At 57.0% G+C, this 24,243-nt stretch overlaps 1 protein-coding gene across 6 annotated transcripts in view; it reads left to right on the top strand.

The window, feature by feature from the left end:
• RGS3 (regulator of G protein signaling 3) overlaps positions 1-24,243 on the top strand; it is a 71,077-nt gene that overhangs the window by 16,889 nt on the left and 29,945 nt on the right. For 5 of the 6 annotated variants that reach the window (XM_032130816.1, XM_032130817.1, XM_032130818.1 and 2 more), the window contains 4 exons: positions 2,683-2,870; positions 4,656-4,739; positions 9,684-9,795; positions 14,370-14,410. In XM_032130816.1, the coding sequence (XP_031986707.1) occupies positions 2,683-2,870; positions 4,656-4,739; positions 9,684-9,795; positions 14,370-14,410 (425 nt within the window). Of the gene's footprint in view, positions 1-2,682; positions 2,871-4,655; positions 4,740-9,426; positions 9,504-9,683; positions 9,796-14,369; positions 14,411-24,243 lie in introns of those variants that run through there. The other variant, XM_032130821.1, reaches the window with a different exon arrangement.

Raw genomic sequence — 24,243 nt, forward strand, 5'->3', positions numbered from 1 at the left:
TCTCTGGCAGTCTCTGGGCCAGCTCTCCCCAAAAAACCTTTGAAACATAAACTCATAAACCATACCTGTGACAGGTGTGCTGGGTTTTCCTGGAGCTCCCTGGGGATGGTTGGACCTGTGGGAGGTGTGGGCTGAGGTGGGCTGGGCACTGCAGGAATCCAGGTCCATGTGGAAATACTCCTTGTCTGCTCATGGATTTGGGAGTTTTGGGAGGCTGTGCTTGCACCCTGGCCTGTCTGGATGGCCTTAGCATGAGCTGTGTGTCCCCAGGAGAGCTGAGCTCTTGTAGGAGTGTGTATCCCTCAGCGTTCCCTCTCTGCTGAGGGTACAGCTGGAAAACTTGGTGCTGTCTCTGAGGTGGGGCAGTGTCCATGGAAAGCAAAGTGTGGGGCTGGCAGAGCCATGGGGGGAGTGCTGGGGAGCAGGAGGGAGCAGTGTGGGTGCCAGACCCCCGTGCCTGGGGTGCTCCCAGCCCTGGAGCTCTGCAGCCAGGAGAGTTTTCCACTCTCAGCTGCAGGGGATGTTTTGTTCCATGGATAATTGCAGCCCTTTCCTGCTGTTTGTGGATCCTGTGAAAAGATGAGCTGGGCCATGGGGACTTGCCCTTACAGTGGGGTGGGATTTGAAAGGCTTGGGCTTCTTCCCATAACAAATTCTGGGTTTTTCTGGATTTGTTTTTAATTATGTAATGTTAAGTTCAGAGGCAGGAAGGTATTGGTTAACGTGAGCGGGGATGAAGTGTGGCAGCACAGAGCTGCCCACCCAGTGACAGGAGCTGACATTTGGGTGTGTTTCTGTGCCTGGACTTGTGCAGGTGATTATTTCCTCTGATAAAACGAGGTGATTCAGGGATAAGAGCAAAAGCAAATCCTGAACAGCCCAGACAGATCTTATCTGCCCTGTGCTGAGCGGTCTCTTGTGCCCCGATGTTATCTGGCAGTGCAACCACGAAAAAGGGAAAAGGGAAAATGTCAGGATTAATGCACTTAGAGGTGGAAACAACCTCTTAGGTCACGAGGGTCCCCCCCAGCAAAGGCAGCTGCTACAGCAGCAGTAAACAGCAGGGCTGGCTTCCCAGCCCAGCGCTGGCTGGCTCTGCTGCCTTTATCTGGGAGTAAATGTGCTATTTCCTAATACTTAATGGAATATGTAATGCTAGGCAGGTTTGTGTGTTTGCTTTGGACGAGACCTTATCTGCCCCAGGCCGTGGTCAGGAGGGTTTGGGCTCATTCCTGCCTGGGAAGGTTCTGGGCACCCGTTACAGCGCGAGGGTAAAAAGCTGCTGTGGTGGGAGCAGGAGCTCCGGGGGGGCTGCAGGGAGGGAAGGAGGGGGATGCTGGGGGTCCCCAGGGAGCTGCAGGAGGGATGCTCATTCCTTTTCCTGAGACATCCCTGTGGGGGAGAAGGAGAACGCTCCAGCTCCTCACCTGGATATGTTCAATCCCAGGGGAGAGCTCTGCCTGCAGCCCCGAGCTGGCTCAGTTCATCCGCTACAGGAGGAGGGAGGAAGGAAATATTTTGATTGTTCAGTGGAGTTTCTTTTGAAGAAGACAGGAATTTTTGGTTAGAGAGCCATTCAGCTCCTGTTGGAGCTGTTGCCTGTGAGTTTTAGGGCAGAGTACAGGTTGCTGGTGTCCAGCAGGATGTGGTCTGGGCTCTGCTGAGCAGCTGAGGTGGGAGTGTGCAGCTTCCTGTAATCCCTGCTTTGAGTGAGGATAATGCTCTGCAGGGAAGAGGGACAGACTGAAACCCAGTGAGGCTGCTCAGACCTTTTCCAGCCCCAGAATGTAATGCTGAAAAGCAGAGGATGATGTGGTGCCAGCCTCATGAACAATGAAGTCATCCTTTATAAATACCCCCAATGTCCGAATAGCCATCGCTGGCAGCAGCAGGGATTGATCCCAGCCACAAATGTGTTTATAACTTCTGCATCTTTCTCTGACACCTCCAATCTCAGTATCTCCTGAAAACTGGGATTAACCCACTGCCCTTTGTCATGACATTCCTGCACTTTGCTAACTTCCATGCCTGGAATCCAGAGCAGGCAGCACTTGTGTGGATAAAAATGTCCAAGTCCCTCTCCAGCTCTCCTGGAGCCCCTTTAGGCCCTGCCAGGGGCTCTGAGCTCTCCCTGGAGCCTTCTCCTCTCCAGGTGAACACTCCCAGCTCTCCCAGCCTGGCTCCAGAGGGGTTCCAGTCCTCAGAGCATCTCTGTGGCCTCCTCTGGACCTGCTCCATGTCCTTCCCGTGCTGGGACACAGCTCTGCGGGTGGAGACACACAAGGGCAGATCAGAGGGCAGAGCACCTGGTGGGATGTGCTGGCCTGAAGCAGAGCTTGCTGTGGCCTCCCTGGGGTTCTTTTTGTCCCTTCCCAGCCGTGTCTGTGCTGCTGGTGCCACCCACTGAGGTCCTCGGGTCACCAAGCGAGCAGCTCTGGAGCAAAACCAACCAGGGACAACTTGTTTCCCATTAGAAGAAAATGGAATCAGTGCTGTTATTCCATGAATCCCTGGGACTCCTGGATAGCTGAGAAATGCCTATCCCTGCAGCTCTTGGCTCCAGTGGTTCCCCAGGATTTCCATTCCCTCCTTCAGCCTGGGAGAGCAGGACCGAGCTGGAGCGGGCAGAGCTGGAGCTCTCTCCTCATCCTGTGTTTCCTTCTGCCTCCTCTGTCCATCCAGGGAATGCCTGTAAAGGGAAATCCCACACGGGCTCTGGGAGGAAATCCAGGCTGATGAAAACTGTGCAGACCATGAAGAGCTACGGGAACTACCAGAACTGCACCATAGTGAGGCCCCACATCCCCCACTCCTACGGCACCTACGTGACCCTGGCTCCCAAAGTGCTGGTGTTCCCCATCTTCGTGCAGGTCAGTGCAGCTGGGAGGGGGCTGGGATGTGCTCAGTGCCCAGGCTGGGGCCAGGCAGCCACGCAGGGATCTCTTTCCCAGCAGTATCTCCCGTGAATTCATGGATCCCTGTCACCCTCAGCTCTCCTCTGGAGCTGGCTGTACTTGGCACAGTGCTGGGGGCTGTCTCAAAGGGAACTGTGTCCCGCCCAAGCAATTCTCTGTTGGATTTTTGTCTCCTTTTCAGCTTTCAAATCTGGCCCTCGGTGCTTGCTTGAGTTAGGAGAAGGTGTCCCAGCTTTTGGGCTTCAGAGCCAGCTTTGGAATTGCAGATCAGTGTGGTTCTTCTTGAGGTTCTTTGTGCAGTCGGTGTGCAAACAAAAGGGGTTTTATTTTAGCAGGTGGTCACACTAAAATCTGGGCACCCTGTGCCAGGGCCTGCCCACCCTCCCAGGGAACAATTCCTTCCCAATATCCCATCCAGCCCTGTTCTCTGGCGGTGGGAAGCCATTCCCTGTGTCCTGTCCCTCCATCCCTTGTCCCCAGTCCCTCTGCAGCTCTCCTGGAGCCCCTTTAGGCCCTGGCAGGGGCTCTGAGCTCTCCCTGGAGCCTCCAGGTGAGCACCCCCAGCTCTCCCAGCCTGGCTCCAGAATAGAGGACAAGGACCCAGAGCAGTAATGGCTTGACAGGGAATGTTCTGCCTCCACAATTCCACGTTTTAAGAAAACAGCCCTGAATTTGGTGGTAGTAGCTCTAACTCCCTCTGTGACCTTCATTTTGTCCTTCATATGGCCAGAACCCCACAAAATCTCATCCTCTCCATATGTTTTAGTACATTGCTGATGAATCCCTTCCTTTCTGAGCCTGTGGGGAACCCTTGGTCCTCCCCTGCCAGTGGCAGTGTCACCTCAGCTCAGACTGGTGACTTCCTCTGGGCTGAAACCATGGTCCTTGTTCCCTGTGGCTCCAGCCTGAGGCATGGGCTGCCTGGGGCCAGTATGGGCTGGGCTGGAGCCGGGGGCAGGTGTTTGGTCACCTCCCTCCTCCCTGATGGCACCTGGGTGGGTGACCACTCACCTTGTGCCCACCTGCCTGGGCTCTGCATGGGCAGCCTTTGGGAGGAACACAGCTGGCATTTTCTGCCTCCTTACTCCCAAAACTCATCTGGGATTGTGCCTGGGACTCTGCCACTTCAGGAGCTGGTTTTTCTCTTTGCACTGTCTCATCTGCAGGGCCCCCTTGCAGGTCCCCTCTTGTTCCCACTGTGCTGCTCCCAAGGGTGGTCCCAGGCTGGAGGTGCAGGGTTTGTTCTGCCCTCAGGACACCTGAACCTGTCCCATTCTCCAGCACTGACTGGGGAGCTGGGTGTGGCACGGGAAGGGACAGGAATTCTTAAAAGTTGCAGTAGGAGTGATCCAAACCATCGGCTACAAATATTGGTGGCTGAGGGACGCGGGGACCTGACGTGCCAGCGCTGTGGTTGTGCTTCCTGCTGACAAACACCCGTAACCCCCCCGTGCAGAGCAGCCCCTGAGCAGAGGCAAGGGCTGGCTGTCTTTTCACAGTTGGGCTGACGTAGGTGTGAGTGCAAGGCTTTGTTTTCTGCTCTCACTGGACTGCGGACTTTGTGTCCCTCTGAGCACAGTGAGGGGTGGCTTCTCCCCGGGTGAGTTACAGCTCAAAGTGAAGACAGAGTGGGTTTGGTGGGTGGAAAGTTTATCTCACAAACCACGCTGCCACTGGAAGGTTTGACTGTTTCTTTTGTTTTCTTTTCTTTTTTTTTTTTTTTATTCTGTTCAAATGCAGCCCCTGGATCTTTGCAACCCAGCCCGGACTCTGCTGCTGTCAGAGGAGCTGCTCCTTCATGAGAGCAGGAACAGGACTACACAGGTAAAACTCTTCCTTGTTGTCTGAGCTCTCCAAATCTGCTCTTCTGCTGTCTTATACAGAGGATGAAATTATAGAATCACCATGGTTTGGGTTGAGAGGGATCTTAAAGCTCATCCAGTCCCACCCCCTGCCATGGGCAGGGACACCTTCCACTGTCCCAGGCTGCTCCAAGCCCCAATGTCCAGCCTGGCCTTGGGCACTGCCAGGGATCCAGGGGCAGCCCCAGCTGCTCTGGGCACCCTGTGCCAGGGCCTGCCCACCCTCCCAGGGAACAATTCCTTCCCAATCTCCCATCCAGCCCTGCCCTCTGGCAGTGGGAAGCCATTCCCTGTGTCCTGTCCCTCCATACTCTTTTCCTTGTCTCCAGCTCTCCTGGAGCCCCTTTAAGCCCTGGAGGGGACTTTGAGAGGGGACTGGAAGGGACACCTCATTACATTGAGAAGGGAAATGTTTTGTTGTGCAGTAATGATATTGATGTGATCCTTGGAAAGACTTGTAGTCAGTTTATTGTGGGATAAACTAAAGATCAAAGCTCTCCTGTGCTAGAAATCAGCTGTTGTTCCTGTTTCCTTTGGGCTCACAGAGAGGAAACTGTGGGTGGCAAACACACATCAGTGGCAGCCCAGCAGACTCAGGAGGAGGGGGTTTAAGGATATTTTGTGCCAGGTTAAAGAAGCATAGAATGACAGAATGGTTCAGACACCTCTGGAGGCCACCCAGTCCCGCCTCCCTGCTCAGGCAGGATTCCCTGGAGCAGTCACTGCCCCGGGGTTGTGTCGACATGGCTTTGCAGCATCTCCAGGGAAGGAGAATCCACAACCTAGAACTAGAACTAGACAGAGAACTTGCTACAGGTGTCCTCAGAATTTCAGTTCCTGAAACAGCTCCCATGTCCTGTCCAAATTCCTCTCGTTCTTCTTACTTCAGCTTTTCTGCCATGTTGTTGGAAAGCTCCTAGAAGTCTGGGGGCTTTGGCACCCTGAGGATGTGACAACTTTACAGAGTTTGGATGTGTTGATCACATTTGCTGCTGGCTCCACTTGCATCCAACTGCAAAGTCTGCAAAGTCTGCAAAGCTTTGGAATTTGGGAGAGAGGCAAAGCCCACTCATGCACTGCTCTCCAGGGCCGTTTCCTTTGGGGCAGTTTCAGAGGATCTCACCACTGCACAGAGTAATTTGGGGCTGAATTCAGCTGGAGTGAGCAATGGGTCATCTTCACAGATCTCTAAAGGAAGTTCTATTTCACTTGTTCCGGTTTCTGGGTGGCCAACAGTAGAAGCCCAGGGCCACTTCCCATCACTGGCCAGTACAAACCAGTACAGGGTTGTGCTAAGTGACTTATCTCTCTTTCTGGTTTTCATGGTGTAATTCATCCCTTGCTTTGACTTGAATTACTTGAGGTATTTTTCTGCCAAAAAGTACATGAAAACAAATCAAAATACATGAAAAACTCCATGACTGATTAGAGGAAAATGTCTCAGGGAAAGGACTCTGCTTATGATGCTCCTGGGATGAGTATGGAGCTGAGAGAAGATTTCCCAGGTGGAGCTGGTGCCAGGAAAGGGCAGGATGCTGGCCAGGAATGTGAGACAGCGTTTGGGAATGCTGGTGCCCTGGGGCTGTGGTGTCTGGGTGAGCTGGCACAGGGCAGGGCAGGAGGGGCTGAGTCAGTGGGGTGAGAACAGAGCTGTGGGGAAGGGAAACACCCCGTGGTGCTGAGCCCGTGCTGGCAGTGACAGTGGAGGCAGCAACACCAGGATGTCACCTGTGGCCCTTGGGAAGGGCTCTGAGTGTGTGGCACAGCCATGGAAGGCTTTGTGGAGCTTCAAGGAAGCCGTGCAGGTCTCTCTGGAATGCCAGGCTCCCGTTCTCCAGCCGAGCAGGGCTGTCTGCTGTGGTCCTGCTGGGCTGTGAGGGGAGAGAACCTCTGGAGCCAGCAAGACCTAACCAGCCTGGACACACCAGAGCTGCCCCTGGTGCAGGAGGGCTCCCACTCCTCTCTTTGGTGGACTTGAGTTCTTTCCCTCTCCAGCCTCCTCTGATGCTTGGACAGAGCCTGTCTTGTGTCCAGTCAGTCCCTTTTTCCTTGCTCCGTGTGGTTTTCCATTTTCCCACTGCTCTTCCCACCCAGCCCCTCTCAAGCTGGGCTCTGTGGTTTGCAGGACCAAGTGGCTTGAGAGAGGAGGGCCCAGGTGAGTTTGCTGGAGCTGGAGGTCCTGCTCCTTTCTTTCCCAACCCTGCAGAATCATTTCCCTGTGGCCGTTCCCACATCAGGCACTGCATCCTTGTCCCTGAGCAAACTCTCCCATCTCCTGAAAGAGTCAATCTATCTCTCTGGAGGCTTGCCAGGGTCTGTCCTTTCCCTGACCTTACCTCTGGGGCAATCCTTATTCAGGCCTTAATCACATCCTGTCTAGACTTTGCTGCAATTCCCGCTTTTATGGTCTCCTGAAATCCCTCCAGCCCATGGAGTGCCAGAGGAGCCAGCGGGCGATGGCACACGAGGTGTCCAGCGTGGGCTTTGGCCTTGTCCATCCATCTCCAATGGACCTGGAGGCCTCCCAAAGCCCTGAGGTGTCTGCCCAGTGTGGACCACACTCGTCTCCTTCTCATCCCTCCATTCTGCCACCCTGGCAGGTCAGGATGGGCCTCCCTGGAGTCCTGAAACCTCATGGATGGGCATGGCCAGGTTTGTTCTCTTCTCTGTAGAGCAGGAGGCTTTCCCCTCTCTCTGTCTCTCTTCCCAAGTGCTGCACTCCAAATTCCCAGCACTGCTGGCCTGGAGAGGTTGCCAGCAGCCTGCTGTGGTGAGTGACTGAGTTTGGCCAACACAGTGGCTTGACCCAAAATCTACTCCTTGGCACAGGTGTTTCAAACTCACTTTCAGCTTTTTTTAGACACTTCAATCATGTAATTCTATTTCCAGGTTTCCCTATTGAAACCTGCATGGTGTTGAAGTGATTTTCCTGCTGATCCCAGTCTTTTTCCTGCCCTTTAAACTTCTGCAGGTAGCAGGTCTTCAGTTTCTTTCCTCCCTTTCCATGTCACCATTTGCTGATCATGCTTTTATCTCCTTCACTTTGGGTTGCTATTCCCCAAATCCCTTCAGCATCTCTTCTTTGGGGTTGAGGGAACTGAGGTGGCACCAGACACATCCCAGAAAAGCCACCTTTTGGCACAAGGTGGGCATGGGATGAAGGTTATAGTGCAGTTTGTACCTGGTTATTCCTTGTATTACCAACAAGATCAGAAGGAATGAAGAGGGTGGATGTGGGCGCTGGGCCAGCAGAGTGTTGAGAGCAGAGGAAGGGATTTTCCAAATAACACAGAGAAGACAGCCCCTCCCTGGTTTCATTGTCAGCTAAAGCTCCACCAGCAGCTTTGTACTTACTGAGAATCCCACAAAAAAGAACTTGCACTGCGAGGAGAAATCTTGTGGCAAGGGCTTGGTTTTGAATTCGGAGCCAGGTGCTGCTGCCCTGATGTGAGGCTCCCCAGCACGTGATAACTGTTACCCAGCCTGTCCTCCTCAGGATGTGTCCATCAGCCCCTGGGCAGGGACACCAACTGTGCTGGCAGTGGGGACTCGGTTCCTGTGGGGGCAGAGGCACCTCTCGGTGCTCTCTCCCACCCCTCTGGGACTCTGGGTGTCTCCTTTTGCTCCTTTTAGCGTTGCTAAAAGGCCGCAAACCCTTCCTTGCTGTGGCTCAGTGTTGCAAAGCTTTCCCTTTGCTGTGGGAAGTTTTGGGGGGTACCTCAAGGGCCTCACGCTGAGCAAGTGAGGCCCCCACTGTGCCACTGTGCCAGGCACTGTGCCACTGCCACATCGCAGCTGTCCCTGGCATCTCTGGTGACCAGGGACAGAGGGAATGCCTGGAGCTGTGTCAGGAAGGGTCAGGCTGGAGAGCAGGGTAAGGAGATCAGGGAAAAGTTCTTCCTCCAGAGGCTGCTGGGCACTGCCCAGGCTCCCCAGGGAATGGGCACGGCCCCGAGGCTGCCAGAGCTGCAGGAACGTTTGGACAGCGCTGCCAGGGATGCCCAGGGTGGGGCTGTTGGGGGGTCTGTGCAGGGCCAGGAGCTGGAATCGATGGTCCTGGTGGGTCCCTTCCAGCTCAGGATATTCTATTATTCCATGATTCTGTGATCTTTGAGGTTTTTTGTGTGCCCCAGCTCCTGGAGGGCAGGACGGGCTCACACCTCAGCTGCGGCACCAAGCTGCTCATCCCTGGCAGGCTTCTGGGTTCAGGATCTCCAGTGCAGTGGAGAAGCTCATTCTTATATTAAAGGTCTCATTAATATGAACTGATTGGACTGGGGACCTTGGGCAAGACTTTTCCCCCCGGTCTGGAGTAGCTCAAAGCCCCTGGGACTCTTGAGGCACTGCTCGAGCCCAGCTCTGGGCAGACACTTGGGCTGCTGTTTCCCTTCCACCCCCGCTGTGGTTTGAGGTGTCGGGTTTGTTCCCTGCAGCTGCTCTTGTGGGTCCTGCTCTTGTAAAAACCACATTTTACTTTCTCACTGAGAAAAATGAGAAGCTCCTCCGTGAGGGTGCTCAGGGTGATCGGATTTGCTTTCAGGCTGCACCTTCTGCAGTGTGCTGGGATTAGTCGGCAACTTATTCCCTCCTCCTGCTCTGATTTGTAACCCCTGGAAGTGGGAAGTGACAGGAGGGAGCAGAGGGTGTGTTTGTGTGGCGTGGAACTGTCGGGCAGGTTTATCCCTCCTGTCACAGGACTCCACAAGCCCCAGGAAGCGGCTGCCAGGTGAGGGGAGCCTCGTCCGAAGCTTGCTGGGTGCAGCAGCAGCAATCAGCCCCTGGGAAGGGCTCTCTGGGCTCCCTGTTGTGGCTGCTGCCTCTCCCCAGGGCAGAGGACATTCCTAGGACACTCTCAGTGCCAAGAGATGAATTCCTTACAGCTTCTCTGCTGCTCCTGTGCCTCCAGGTGACTCTCTTTGTCTACTCCGACCTGCTGCTCTTCACCAAGGAGGATGAGCCCGGGCGCTGCAACGTGTTGAGGAACCCTCTGTACCTGCAGAGTGTCAAGCTCCAGGAGGGTGAGTGTCTGCAGCAGCAGTTGGAGGCATTTTGGGGCTTTTGTGGCTGCTAGCTGCCAAGGTTTGTGGCCAGCAGCAGGAGAGTATCCCGCTGTCCTGCTGCTTCCAGTGCCATCCAACCGGTGCTTCCAGGTCATCCTTCCCTCCTATCCCTGCGTTAACCAGGCCCTGGGAGCTCCATCTCCTGGGACACCTCAGGAGCTCTCAGGCCCTTTCCAGGCCTTTTTGGGTGCATGTCCCAGGATTTGGGCTGCCGTTCCCTGGGGTCTGTTCCCCTGGCTGGTGTCATGCTGTGACAGCAGGGACTGGCCGAGGCTGGGAAAGGGAACCAAAGGCTTGAGGTTTCCCCCGTGGTGCCTCGAGGGAGTTCAGAGATTGGCTCCAAGGATGGCTGGCCAAGCTCTGATGACCTTTACTTGGCTGCTTTGCTTTGCTGCTTCTCTCTTCAGCCACCCACGGTTTCCCCGCTGCTCGCATCCTTCCCCCTGCTCACCCCTCTGGGGAGGAAAGAGCAAACCCTCAGAGCAGGGCTGGGGACCTTGCCCTCCCTCTCCACCTTGGCTGACACCTTTTATGCCCGGCTGAGGGCTCAGAGAGGGCTCCTAGGGCAGGGGGTGACTGGAAATGGGTTATTTCAGGTTGAAATGCTGAGGCTGTACAAAAGACTCCCTTTAGCTCCTCGGGGTCAAAAGAGGAACGAGCGAATTGCTCTACCACGTCCTATTTGCTATGGTGGAGCCCCGTCTTGGCCCTGGGCCCAGTTTCACCTTGTTCCTTGTGTGGTGTGGTTGCTTTTGGGGCATGGGCTTGATTTATGCACAGTTACCTGACTGTGCCACAGCCCCTCCTCCAGCCCAGGCAGCTGCGCTGGGACCCCATGGGGAAAATCGGGATGAGACAGAAGGAAAAACTTTCCTGTCATGAGGTTGGTCAGATATTGAGCTGTCCAGAGAGGTTGTGGGATCTCCATCCCTGAAAGCATTCAGGCCTCAATGGGCACAGCCCTGATGCTGGGTGCTTTGGGCAGGGGATTGGACTCCAGAGCCCGCCAGAGAGGCCTCTTCACACTCAAATTACTCTGGAACTGCTGACTTTATACAGTCCTGTGGCCCTGACCAAAAGGAATGAATCCAGATCTGGGCTGCTTCTCCAAAAGGATCATTTTCTGGATGAATTTTGCTGCTTCCCGTGACTTCTCCCAGCTGAGCCACGAGCTCTGTGGATGGACTGTGTCTCTCCATGTGCCCCACGTTCTGAGCCTCAGTGCTGGACACCACAGGCTGCCTGTCAGCTGTTATTTCCCATTTCCAGCAACGTTTCTGCTTCCAGATGAATTCCCTGACCTATTTGGTGGGAGCAGAAACACAAGTGAGGGAGATGGGGCACGACAGCCACGAGCCATTGAGAAAAGCCATTGAAGCCTCCCTGGGCTTTGTCGAGTGTGTTCTCAGCACTGCTTATTTCTAAGAAAGGGACAAAAGAAATTGTTCCTTGTTCAAGTGCCCCTGGCTGCTCCCAAAGGCTGGGGAATAGCTCTGCTCCTGTTCACCTGCTTGGAGAAATCAGCTCCCCTGGTGCTGCTGCTGGCTCTGCACCCCGAGGTCTGTTTGCAGCTCGGCACAGGACTGTGCCTCCTCACCTCAGGCACGGCGGGTTTCTGAGCAGTTTTCTGCCACTTATTTCCTTGTTGCCGTAATAACTTGGCTGGATCACATCTGGAATAGCTTCCCAAGGCCCTCCAAAGGGGATGGAGTCCCTACAGCACCGATCCACCCCCCGTACGCTGACAATCCAGCACAGCTGGTGCCCGGGCAGCTCAAACCCTCCTGCTTCAGGCAGGGCTCCTTCACAGGCGGGTGGAGAGAGCGAGGAGATGTCTGTCCCTTTTGGCAGGGCTTTGCTGCCGCTCTCCTGAATGACTGAATGGCACATGAATAGGAACAGGCGTGTGGCTGCCTCCAACAATTGAGACATCTCCGGTGCGCTCAGGACCATTGTGCTGTTTCCTGTTCCTGCCGCTCGCCGCTCTGTGCGAAAGCAAATCAGTCTGATCTGCCTCACAATGCTCTGTCTTCCTGCTTTACAAGCCCGGCACGGCTGATGAGCACCACGCCAGCCCAGGTTCCCAGTGACACAGGGCTGGCTTCCTCACCAGACACTGTGGGAATTTCCACGCGCCGGGATCCTGGCTCCCCCCTGGGTGGGTGAGCTCAGCTTTGGGACAGAGAGGAGCATTCCTTTATCCCCACGCTGGAGCGCCATCCCCAGCTGGGATCCTGCAAATGAGGGCTTCTCATGTGCTGCTCACTGGCCTTGACCCCCCCAACCTGCAGTGTCGGGCAGCTCCAAGGGAGTCAAGGGCCGAGAGTGGGATTTGTGGGCCTTCTGTTCTTCCTTGGGATGCTGGGGAGCACCCAGGGCTTGCACCCTGCCACATTCCCCCAGGGATGCGTGCTGCAGTGGGACAAGCTTGTCCCCTCCTGGCAGCCAGGTTTGGATGTGCTCAGCAGCCTCCCTCCCTTCCCACGCATCCAGGGCTGCTGGACATGGTCCCAGCCTCGCTGAGCAGATCTGAGGCTCTGGGGGGTCAGGGTGCCTGCCCTCACCAGGGCATTGCCACAGCCTTTGGGCCGTGCAAAGGAGCAGGACCAGCTTCCCCTTTTCCCATCTTTTTGACCCAACACCAGGCACGCAGCCCGCAGATCCTGTGGGCAGTGGGTGCTTTCCATGGGCTGCACGGGGCAGTGGCAGAGCAGGGCGGTGCTGGGAGTGCTGCTGTGCTGGGTGAGGCAGTGTGGGTGTGCAGGACGGGGCTCAGCTGCAGAGGGGACATGTCCCCACAGAGATCCCACTGTGCTTCGTGCCCAGCCTGGCACAGGGACAGTTCACGTTCCTCTGGAAGCCAAGCCAGTCCCCACCACAGCACATCCGGAAGAGAAGGAAATATCTCCGAGTGAGTTTTTTCCTCCTGCTTATTTCCTTTCAGCTTTTCCCCAAGTTTGGCTGAGAGAATGTGCTGTGCTGTTGTCACGAGAGATGTGAGGAGCAGAGCTGGGGATCATCCCACGCATCTGCCACCTCTCCAGTGCCAGGTTGTGCCTCTCCCGTGTTTTTCCTGGGCTCTGGGGCACATCAGGCTCTGCTGTTCCACCCTGATCCTCCAGAGACTTGAAAAAGTGGAATGAATCCTGGCAAACCTGGTTTGTGGTGAAATCTGCACCCAGGTCTGCCCTCCCTGGCTCTGCCATCGCCTTCCAGCCTCCCCTGTGCCTCACCAGGGATGGGCCCTGGCTTCAGCCCAGCTGCTGGCATGGGCAGCCAGTTTATTGCTAAAGTTGTCCCTAAAGGCTGGCAGAAAATGGGATTTAAGCCATTCCTTAGCTCAGACTGGCTCCCTGCTTTGTATGTCCTGCAGGCACTGAGCTGCTGGGCCATGTGTAGCAGCGAGTCTTGGAGGGACAGGGAACAGGAGCTGCTGGCTCTGGAGGTCGCTGGTGCCAGGATTCACAGCTCAGTGGAGAGGAATTTGGAAGGGAACTTAATTCTGATGGGTTTGGAGCTTGTCAGCGTCTCTTTGTCATCACTGTTACTGCAGAAGGAATCCATGGAGGCCCAAGAAGAGCGGGGTCAATAGACATCCAGCAAAGGGCTCCAGGCCACTTCTTCATGGGTTTCACACTGCCCAGGGAGTGACTCAAGAGGCAGCTGAGTCCCTCAATGGGTCCCAGCTCTTACCTTGACATTTGGGCTGCTGCCTGCAGCGGCAGAATTGTTTTCCTCCAGGGAACAGGGTGTTTCCAGCCCCGTGCAGAGCCTGCTCCCATCAAGCAGCTCAGGCTGCTGAAATGAAGCAGAGCTTGTGCTGACACCACTTCCAGTGGGATCTGCAGCCATGCCCAGGCTGCAGCCCTGAGCTCCTGGCACAGATAATGGCATTAGGAGCGTTTGGGAAGCAGCAGGAGCCAAAGGCCTGTGAAGGAGCCAGCCAGCTCCTGGAGATGGGGTGTCCTGCTCTGAAGAAGGGATGGTCCCGCTCCAGAGCCGAGGTGACCCTGTCCTGGGGCAGCTCAGTGTCCTCCTGTGAGGCTGGTGTGTGTTCAGAGCTGGCTTCCCTCGGGGCTGGGAATGAAGTGTAGGAACAGGAGCTTCCCTGTCAGTCCTCCTGGGAGCAAAGTGCCCACAGGGATAAGATGGGAGAGGCCCATCCCTGATTCCCAGGATGGCTGTGTGGGTGCTGCAGGACCTGTGCAGCGCCTGGGAAGCTCCCACAGGCTGCAGGTGTCAAGGCAGGTTGGGCAGCAGAGCCTGCACGTGGCCTGTGAATGAAACAAACCCTTTTCCAAAGGAGAAGCCCACGGGAGAATCCCTGACAGGGCAGTGAGGCCCTGCAGGGTCCTGCCCGCGCCCGGCCCCGGCAGATGCCACATACATCACCCAGGTCACAGCCTGGTACTGGGGGGGGCAACAACAAACACTCATTCAGTGCTGTCTCTTGGCCAGTTCCTCTGCCAGTGGCTCCACTTGCAGAAATGCAGCTGCAGCTTCGCTCTGATCCTGGTTTTTCTTCTCTGCAGGTTCCGAAGATCGGAAGTTCTGCATCCTTTACCTGGCAGAGGTGAGTGGTGCTGTTTTACACTTTAACTTTCCAGTGGCAGCTGGACAGGTACTGACAGCTCTGATCCTTTCTGCTGGGGCAAGGAGCACTGAAAGAACTGATTTTAACTTCCCTTTAAATGAATTTGCCAGAAGCCTGGAAAAGAAATGTAATGGCTGTAGAATACATGAGTAAGAAGCTGCTAAAAGGAGCTGTGAACAGGGAGTTTGGGCAGCACTAGGACAGGTCTTTTCCTCTTCCCCCTGTGGATCTTCCTTGAGGCATCTCACTTTTGTTTTCTCTTGGGATTCTTTCCCCTGGGGGCAGATTTCTTTGCCAAATGTTTTGTCGTTATTTTTAGGCACCTTGCTTTTCTTGTCTTCAAACATCCAAGTTTGGAGCCCTTCAAATAAAATAAGGAAGCCCAGTCTAAAAGACAGAATCATAGCTCGAAACCCCCATGTGCCTGAGTGCTTTAAGCAGATTTGGGGTCACCCAGGCAGTGGCACAGTCCCTCTTGTCAAGTCAAGGACTCTGCAGAATTGGTTCCCACTGGACCTCCCCGATCACTGAAGGCTGCAGGTTTTTTTCCTTTTCCAGTGGCTTTACTGTGTTCCTGCTTTCAAGGCCTTGTATTTTCCGAGGTGGGAAGGTGGGTCTGGGAAAGCTCCCCAGGGCACAGAGGAGAAAGACAAACATTGCTCAGCAGCACTGTGGAATAATGAACCATTGTGAGAGTTGGGTGCAAAGGCTCAGCATGGAAATTGTTCACCTTGAGTGGCTGGAGCTGGGCCAGGGCACGACTCACCGCAGAATCCTCGACTCCTCTCTTATTCCTTCCCTCCTGTTCCTTCCTTGTCTCCTGTGTTTCTGCCCGGGGTGGCTGGGCAGGAGCTGAGCCTCTCCTCGGGGTGTGCTCAGTGCGTGTCCCAAGGCAATGTCACCCAAGGCTGGTGACAGCTGATCCTGGGCTGTGACTCAGCCAGGCTGCGCTGGGGGTTTGGATGAGGCTCTCCAGCATTTTCTCAGTCACTTGGAAAAATGCACTCACTCAGAGCCTGCTATTTGATTTAGAAGCTTAGTGTGCCTAAGTAGAAGTGACCAAAAGAAAGCTGGCTGTGTTTCATGAGATCTGGAGAAGTGAAGAGGTGTCTTTGTCAGGCTGTAATGAAGTGCTGGGCTTTCTTCTGAGGGGCCTAATTGGCTGTGAGAGCATTGGTGATGGAGGTCCCTGGCATCTGTTGTGGTTGGAGTGGAGTAGTTGGATAGAAAATGTGAGACTTTTGCTTTCCTACCTCCTGTTCCCCCACAGACTTCAGTAGACCTGGACTGGCCATGCTGTGGGATTCTGCAAACCCTTCCTGTTCCTCCTGGGGTATTTTGGGGCAGGTCACAAGGGGAGTGGGACTTCCCAACCCGTGGTGACCAGCAGCTCTGCCTCATGCTGGACCCCAGGAGTGGCTGTTCACCCCCCGCACTGGCCAGCCCAGGCTTTGAGGTGACATGGGGGCAGCCCCTGGCTCAGGGACAGCACCTTGCCAAGCAGGACGTGCCCTGTGCCACCCCTTCCCTGCCAGCCCCACGGGGTGGTCTGTCCTGAGCCAGAGGGACCAGCTGGCCCCAGGGTGAAGGGGACAGTGACCTTCCAGCTGCAGGTGCCATGGGGCTCTCTAGCAGTGGGAGATTCGGGTTCCAAAGGGGAACAGAATGGGGGATGTGCCTGTGAGTCAGCAGTGAGCCAGGGCAGGACGGGGCTCTCCCACCAGACCTGTCCAAGACTTCTCTTCTGGGAAACACTGACCTGCAGGTCCCCTCCCCAGGAGCCACGTGGAGGGGGTGACTGGGCTGCAGGGGCTGGGGATGGAGGCGGAGAGCAGGAACCTCCCAGCTGTGCAGCACAGGGGTTGTGCGGCTCAGTGAACTGCCCTTGGCCCCAGGTGAACAGAGATGAAATAACGGGATGTTCTGGGAGCCAGCCTGGGAGCCTCCCAGCATCTGATTCCTGCAGGGAAGCGAAGAAGAGAGTTTCCTTCAGGTTGTCTCTCTTTTATTCTTTGCATTCACATTGTGGGAGCAAATCTACTTACAGGGGCTGGCTCTGCCCTGGGGACATGGATTCCCCTGGAGAGGGGCTGGCTGTGCCCTGGGGACATGGATTCCCCTGGAGAGGGGCTGGCTGTGCCCTGGGGACATGGATTCCCCTGGAGAGGGGCTGGCTCTGCCCTGGGGACATGGATTCCCCTGAGAGGGGCTGGCTCTGCCCTGGGGACGTGGATTCCCCTGAGAGGGGCTGGCTCTGCCCTGGTGACGTGGATTCCCTGGAGAGGGGCTTGCTCTGCCCTGGTGACATGGATTCCCCTGGAGAGGGGCTGGCTCTGTCCTGGGGACATGGATTCCCCTGGAGAGGGGCTGGCTCTGCTCTGGGGACATGGATTCCCCTGGAGAGGGGCTGGCTCTGCCGTGGGGACATGGATTCCCCTGAGAGGGGCTGGCTCTGCCCTGGGGACATGGATTCCCTCGAGAGGGGCTGGCTCTGCCCTGGTGACATGGATTCCCCTGGAGAGGGGCTGGCTCTGCCCTGGGGACATGGATTCCCCTGGAGAGGGGCTGGCTCTGCTCTGGGGACATGGATTCCCCTGGAGAGGGGCTGGCTCTGCTCTGGGGACATGGATTCCCCTGGAGAGGGGCTGGCTCTGCCGTGGGGACATGGATTCCCCTGAGAGGGGCTGGCTCTGTCCTGGGGACGTGGATTCCCCTGAGAGGGGCTGGCTCTGCCCTGGGGACATAGATTCCCTGGAGAGGGGCTGGCTCTGCCCTGGGGACATGGATTCCGCTGGAGAGGGGCTGGCTCTGCCGTGGGGACATGGATTCCCCTGGAGAGGGGCTGGCTGTGCCCTGGGGACATGGATTCCCCTGGAGAGGGGCTGGCTGTGCCCTGGGGACATGGATTCCTCTGAGAGGGGCTGGCTCTGCCCTGGGGACGTGGATTCTGCTGGAGAGGGGCTGGCTCTGCCCTGGTGACGTGGATTCCCCTGGAGAGGGGCTGGCTGTGCCCTGGGGACATGGATTCCCCTGGAGAGGGGCTGGCTCTGCCCTGGGGACATGGATTCCCCTGGAGAGGGGCTGGCTCTGCCCTGGTGACATGGATTCCCCTGGAGAGGGGCTGGCTGTGCCCTGGGGACATGGATTCCCCTGGAGAGGGGCTGGCTCTGCCGTGGGGACATGGATTCCCCTGAGAGGGGCTGGCTCTGTCCTGGGGACGTGGATTCCCCTGAGAGGGGCTGGCTCTGCCCTGGGGACATAGATTCCCTGGAGAGGGGCTGGCTCTGCCCTGGGGACATGGATTCCGCTGGAGAGGGGCTGGCTCTGCCGTGGGGACATGGATTCCCCTGGAGAGGGGCTGGCTGTGCCCTGGGGACATGGATTCCCCTGGAGAGGGGCTGGCTGTGCCCTGGGGACATGGATTCCTCTGAGAGGGGCTGGCTCTGCCCTGGGGACGTGGATTCTGCTGGAGAGGGGCTGGCTCTGCCCTGGTGACGTGGATTCCCCTGGAGAGGGGCTGGCTGTGCCCTGGGGACATGGATTCCCCTGGAGAGGGGCTGGCTCTGCCCTGGGGACATGGATTCCCCTGGAGAGGGGCTGGCTCTGCCCTGGTGACATGGATTCCCCTGGAGAGGGGCTGGCTCTGCCCTGGGGACATGGATTCCCCTGGAGAGGGGCTGGCTGTGCCCTGGGGACATGGATTCCTCTGAGAGGGGCTGGCTCTGCCCTGGGGACGTGGATTCTGCTGGAGAGGGGCTGGCTCTGCCCTGGTGACGTGGATTCCCCTGGAGAGGGGCTGGCTGTGCCCTGGGGACATGGATTCCCCTGGAGAGGGGCTGGCTCTGCCCTGGGGACATGGATTCCCCTGGAGAGGGGCTGGCTGTGCCCTGGGGACATGGATTCCCCTGAGAGGGGCTGGCTGTGCCCTGGGGACGTGGATTCCCCTGAGAGGGGCTGGCTCTGCCCTGGTGACGTGGATTCCCTGGAGAGGGGCTTGCTCTGCCCTGGTGACATGGATTCCCCTGGAGAGGGGCTGGCTCTGTCCTGGGGACATGGATTCCCCTGGAGAGGGGCTGGCTCTGCTCTGGGGACATGGATTCCCCTGGAGAGGGGCTGGCTCTGCCGTGGGGACATGGATTCCCCTGAGAGGGGCTGGCTCTGCCCTGGGGACATGGATTCCCTGGAGAGGGGCTGGCTCTGCCCTGGTGACATGGATTCCCCTGGAGAGGGGCTGGCTCTGCCCTGGGGACATGGATTCCCCTGGAGAGGGGCTGGCTCTGCTCTGGGGACATGGATTCCCCTGGAGAGGGGCTGGCTCTGCTCTGGGGACATGGATTCCCCTGGAGAGGGGCTGGCTCTGCCGTGGGGACATGGATTCCCCTGAGAGGGGCTGGCTCTGTCCTGGGGACGTGGATTCCCCTGAGAGGGGCTGGCTCTGCCCTGGGGACATAGATTCCCTGGAGAGGGGCTGGCTCTGCCCTGGGGACATGGATTCCGCTGGAGAGGGGCTGGCTCTGCCGTGGGGACATGGATTCCCCTGGAGAGGGGCTGGCTGTGCCCTGGGGACATGGATTCCCCTGGAGAGGGGCTGGCTGTGCCCTGGGGACATGGATTCCTCTGAGAGGGGCTGGCTCTGCCCTGGGGACGTGGATTCTGCTGGAGAGGGGCTGGCTCTGCCCTGGTGACGTGGATTCCCCTGGAGAGGGGCTGGCTGTGCCCTGGGGACATGGATTCCCCTGGAGAGGGGCTGGCTCTGCCCTGGGGACATGGATTCCCCTGGAGAGGGGCTGGCTCTGCCCTGGTGACATGGATTCCCCTGGAGAGGGGCTGGCTCTGCCCTGGGGACATGGATTCCCCTGGAGAGGGGCTGGCTCTGCTCTGGGGACATGGATTCCCCTGGAGAGGGGCTGGCTCTGCCGTGGGGACATGGATTCCCCTGAGAGGGGCTGGCTCTGCCCTGGGGACATGGATTCCCCTGGAGAGGGGCTGGCTCTGCCCTGGGGACATGGATTCCCCTGGAGAGGGGCTGGCTGTGCCCTGGGGACATGGATTCCCCTGAGAGGGGCTGGCTCTGCCCTGGGGACGTGGATTCCCCTGAGAGGGGCTGGCTCTGCCCTGGTGACATGGATTCCCTGGAGAGGGGCTGGCTCTGCCCTGGTGACATGGATTCCCCTGGAGAGGGGCTGGCTCTGCCGTGGGGACATGGATTCCCTGGAGAGGGGCTGGCTCTGCCCTGGTGACATGGATTCCCCTGGAGAGGGGCTGGCTCTGCTCTGGGGACATGGATTCCCCTGGAGAGGGGCTGGCTCTGCTCTGGGGACATGGATTCCCCTGAGAGGGGCTGGCTCTGTCCTGGGGACGTGGATTCCCCTGAGAGGGGCTGGCTCTGCCCTGGGGACATAGATTCCCTGGAGAGGGGCTGGCTCTGCCCTGGGGACATGGATTCCCCTGGAGAGGGGCTGGCTGTGCCCTGGGGACATGGATTCCCCTGGAGAGGGGCTGGCTGTGCCCTGGGGACATGGATTCCCCTGGAGAGGGGCTGGCTGTGCCCTGGGGACATGGATTCCCCTGAGAGGGGCTGGCTCTGCCCTGGGGACATGGATTCCCTGGAGAGGGGCTGGCTCTGCCCTGGGGACATGGATTCCCCTGGAGAGGGGCTGGCTGTGCCCTGGGGACGTGGATTCCGCTGGAGAGGGGCTGGCTCTGCCCTGGGGACGTGGATTCCGCTGGAGAGGGGCTGGCTCTGCCCTGGGGACGTGGATTCCGCTGGAGAGGGGCTGGCTCTGCCCTGGGGACGTGGATTCCGCTGGAGAGTGGCTGGCTGTGCCCTGGGGACATGGATTCCCTGGAGAGGGGCTGGCTCTGCCCTGGGGACACGTTCAGGCTGTGGGAATTGGGCTGCAGGGGGTCAGGACTCTCTGGCTGCCCACCCTGTGACCGCTGGTGGCAGCTAGAAAGGATAAGGATGTGGGAGCTGACATGGCTTTTCGGCCCCATGTCACCCTGAGGGGTCCCTCCCCGCCCTGACCTGCTCCATCCCTGCCCTGTCAGCAGCTCTGTGTGTGCCCAGAGCCCTCTCCTGGCTCAGCCCTCCCTGCTGAGCATCGCTGGTGGCTCAGGGGGTTGGTGGCCACTCTCAGCAGGGCTCCTGTCGCCGTGGGCTGGGCAGACACATCCGTCGTGCTGCTGCCACGAGGCTGGGAGGTTGGAGGAAGCTCTCGAGCTGCTGTTTGTTGCCCACAAATCATCTGCAATGAGCGCTAATGTGTTTAGTGCTGCTGTGAGCTGCGAGGAGCCCACGGGGCCGGGCTGACACTGCCTTTGCTGCGGGAAGAGCTCTCTGCTGAAGCCTTGAGCTGCAGGCTCCTGCTGTTGCTCATCGTGAGGGTTTCTGAGTAATGTTCTGACCCATACGGTCACAGAAATCTGTGGATTGGATCTGACGTGTCACAAAATGAAAATATGTTCTAATACCTGTGAATTGCTTAATTTATTATAAACAAGAGAGAAAATTCCAACCTTCAGGAAGTGGCACAGAAAAGCTCCTGCTGGTCATCCTGTCTAATTGTGTGTAATAAATCTCTGCACAGAGGTTAAACCCTGGGCAATTTGGTTGTTTGCAGGCAGAGCTAACAGGAGCTGCAGAGCCTGGTGTGGGGTCCAGCACAAAGGGTGTTTGTTTTACAGCCTCTCCAAGCTGTGAATTGCAGGGTTTGGAGATCCTGAGTGCAGATGGACCCGGTTCTGGGGGGCACTTGGCATCCTGAAAAGGCTAAATGTAGAATGGGATTGGAAAGACTGCAAACGTAGAGGGAGGTTCTGCACTGAGCTGCCCCTTTTGGGGGTTTTGTTCCTTCTGAGGGGCAGCTGTGACACGAGCCGGGGCTTTGGAAGGGAAGGTGGTACCTTTTGATCTCAGGAATGCTGGGCATAGCTGGAATCACAGAATCCCAGAACAGCTGGGGTTGGAAGGGACCTCTGGAGATCATCCAGTCCAGCCCCCTGCCACGGCAGGGTCACCCGGAGCAGGTGACACAGGAACGTGTCCAGGTGGGTTTGGAATGTTTCCAGAGAAGGGGACTCCACACCCTCCCTGGGCAGCTGTTCCAGAGCTCTGCCACCCTCATGGAAAGAATTTCTTCCTCATGTTGGGTGGAGCTCCTTGTGTTGTAGCTTATGGCCATTACAGCTGCTCTAACTTTTCTATTTGCCAGCTGATATGTGGAAAAGTCCTGCCAGTGCATCGAGACCTGGCCTGGGCATCTTTCCTTTCAGGATTTTAAATATGAAGAGCACAGTTTAAAGTTGGACAGACCCTGCCTGTGGTGACAACAGCTTCTGTGGCTGATTTGAGCACTGCAATAGGTGGAACTGGCACAGGGTGCCCAGAGAAGCTGTGGCTGCCCCATCCCTGGCAGTGCCCAAGTGTTGGATGGGGCTGGGAGCAGCCTGGGATAGTGGAAGGTGTCCCTGCCCATGGCAGGGGTGGCACTGGATGGGCTTTAAGGTCCCTTCCAACCCAGACCAGTCTGGGATTCTGGGATTCAATGTGGACCCATATTTCTGCACCCCACAGGATTTGGGGTGTGGGAGTTCAGCCCCATTTTCCCCATCCCACCCCATCCCCTGCAGGACACACACACCTCGTGGGATGTGTAAAACCTGTCAGAAGGAAATGGGCAGCCTCACAGGGAGCCATGTGGAGCTGTGAGCGTGGTCCAGGACTGTATCACACCCTTCCCTGCTCCGGAAATATCCTGCTGAGAGGAAACTGCAGGTCAGGGGTTTAATGCATTGTTACAAGTGTTTGATTCGAACCCAACGTATTCAGACCAAATCGACTCAAAACCAAACAGCTCTGTAAGTTTTTCCTTTGAAAAGCTCTGGCAAATTTGATCTTTTTTTTTTTCCTCTGAAAGTTTTCATCTGCAGACACCGGAGTTTGTCTTGGGAAACTTCTCCAACAGAAAATCCTTCCAGTAGCAGCTTTTTGTGCTGCTGTGGTGAGCAACCCATCCAGAGCTGAGCGAATTAATGCTGTGAATCTGTGCCTGAGCTGGCTTGGCCTTGGAGATGCCCCTCCTGACTGCATGGGAGAGCCTCTGGACAAGTGCCAGAGGAATGCCACTGTCCCCCACCTTGCCCCATCATAGAATCCCAGACTGGTTTGGGTTGGAAGGGACTTTAAAGATCATCTTGTCCCACCCTGCCATGGCCAAGGATGCCACTCACTATCCCTTGGACGCTTGCAGGGATGAGGCAGCCACAGCCTGGCTCTGTGTGGACACACCCCTGCACCCTGCAGAGGGTCCCTGTGGGCACTGCTCCTGTTCCCACCCTCAGGCTGTGTCCCAGCTGCTGCCAAGGGAGTGCTTTGAACAAATGGATCACAGCAGTGCTGTAGCCTCTCTAAATGTGCTTCACTCCATCCCGGTCCCAGCTCATTCCGTAGGAGCATTCATTCCCCAGAGTGTTCTCTGCTCCTGCTGGGAGTCAGCACTGCTCACTGAATGCCCTTTGGGATGTGGCATTGTCCAAAGGGAGATGTCAGGGAGAGCCCAGGTTCCTGTCTCCAAACAGCAAAGCTGAATGCTGGGAAAAGCAATTTACTGATGGCACAGAGGACAAGTCTCAGGGGCACTCTGGGGCCTGGCAGATACTGTACACCTGGGTAATTCTGGAGTTGGCTGTTTTGGACATGTCAGCAGGAGAGTTTGCAAGGAGCATTTTGGGCACTGTCTTGGGCAGATGGTTTGGTGATAGGGAAGAGGGCAAAAGGGCTGGGCAGGGGGTGTCATCAAACCTAAGAGAGCAAAGGAACAGCTGAGAGGAATTTGTTTAGTGAGGAGCTGTAGGATGGGAGAAGGGAGTGGAGATGAGCCTTTGTCTGGGAAATGGGCTGTGTGCTCTGTTGGAATTGTACCTCAACTTCCTCTCATTCACAAAAGGACAAGAGATGGTGTTTGTGAGATTTGTGGCTGTAATTTGTCTGATGGGCTTGTCCTGCATGGGGGGAAGGATCCCCTGGGCTGTGGGGGAGTGGGCACTGCACTTCAGGTAGAGACAGCCTGGAGCCTCCTTGCCCTCACCAGTTCTGTGGCATGCATATTCTGAGAGAACAGAAGTGTGTTCTCTCTGCTCCAGTCCTGTTCGGTGGAAGGGGGGACTCCCTTTGCTCCGGCCATTCTGCTGCTGCTGGCCAGGAGATGTTCCCAGATGGAGAATCTTTCCCTGCTCTCTGACATTTCCTTTGTTTCCTCCGTGGCTCATTTCTGGGATGCCGAGAGGTTCCCCAAGCCTTGAGTCACCCAGCTCACGTGAGAGCTGGACACTGAGTCCCTCTGCCATGTCACACTCACAGCAGCAGCTTAACTCTTTCCTGAACAGAGCTTTCCATTTTCCTCCCTCCAAAGGACATCAGGTCCCAGCCCCTGGATTTCCCTGGGTGGTGCTGAGCAGTCCAAGCTGCAGGAGCAGTGAGACACTGTTAGAGCAATGCCAGCATTCGGGAAAGCCCTTCTGGAGGGTGCTGTGCCATGAACCCAAGTGCAGATTGCCCCAGAGGCTGAGGCGTTCCTGAACTGCCCTACCCAGCATCCCCATGACCGCCCCAAATTCCAGCTGCAGCTGAAATGTCCTCCTGGTCCAAGCTGTCTCGGGGATGTCCCTGGAGCTGGAGTGCCCATGGCTGTGGCTCTGGGGTTGGTGGCCAGGCTGCTGCTCTGTGCAGACAGACCCTGGGCTTCACCTGCTCTGCCCAGGGGGGTTACCTGGGTCAGATGTTGAGTGACACCGGTAGCAGAAGCCCCAGG

The sequence above is a fragment of the Corvus moneduloides genome, chromosome 21 (genome assembly GCF_009650955.1).
Source record: "Corvus moneduloides isolate bCorMon1 chromosome 21, bCorMon1.pri, whole genome shotgun sequence".
Classification (NCBI taxonomy): Eukaryota; Metazoa; Chordata; class Aves; order Passeriformes; family Corvidae; genus Corvus; species Corvus moneduloides.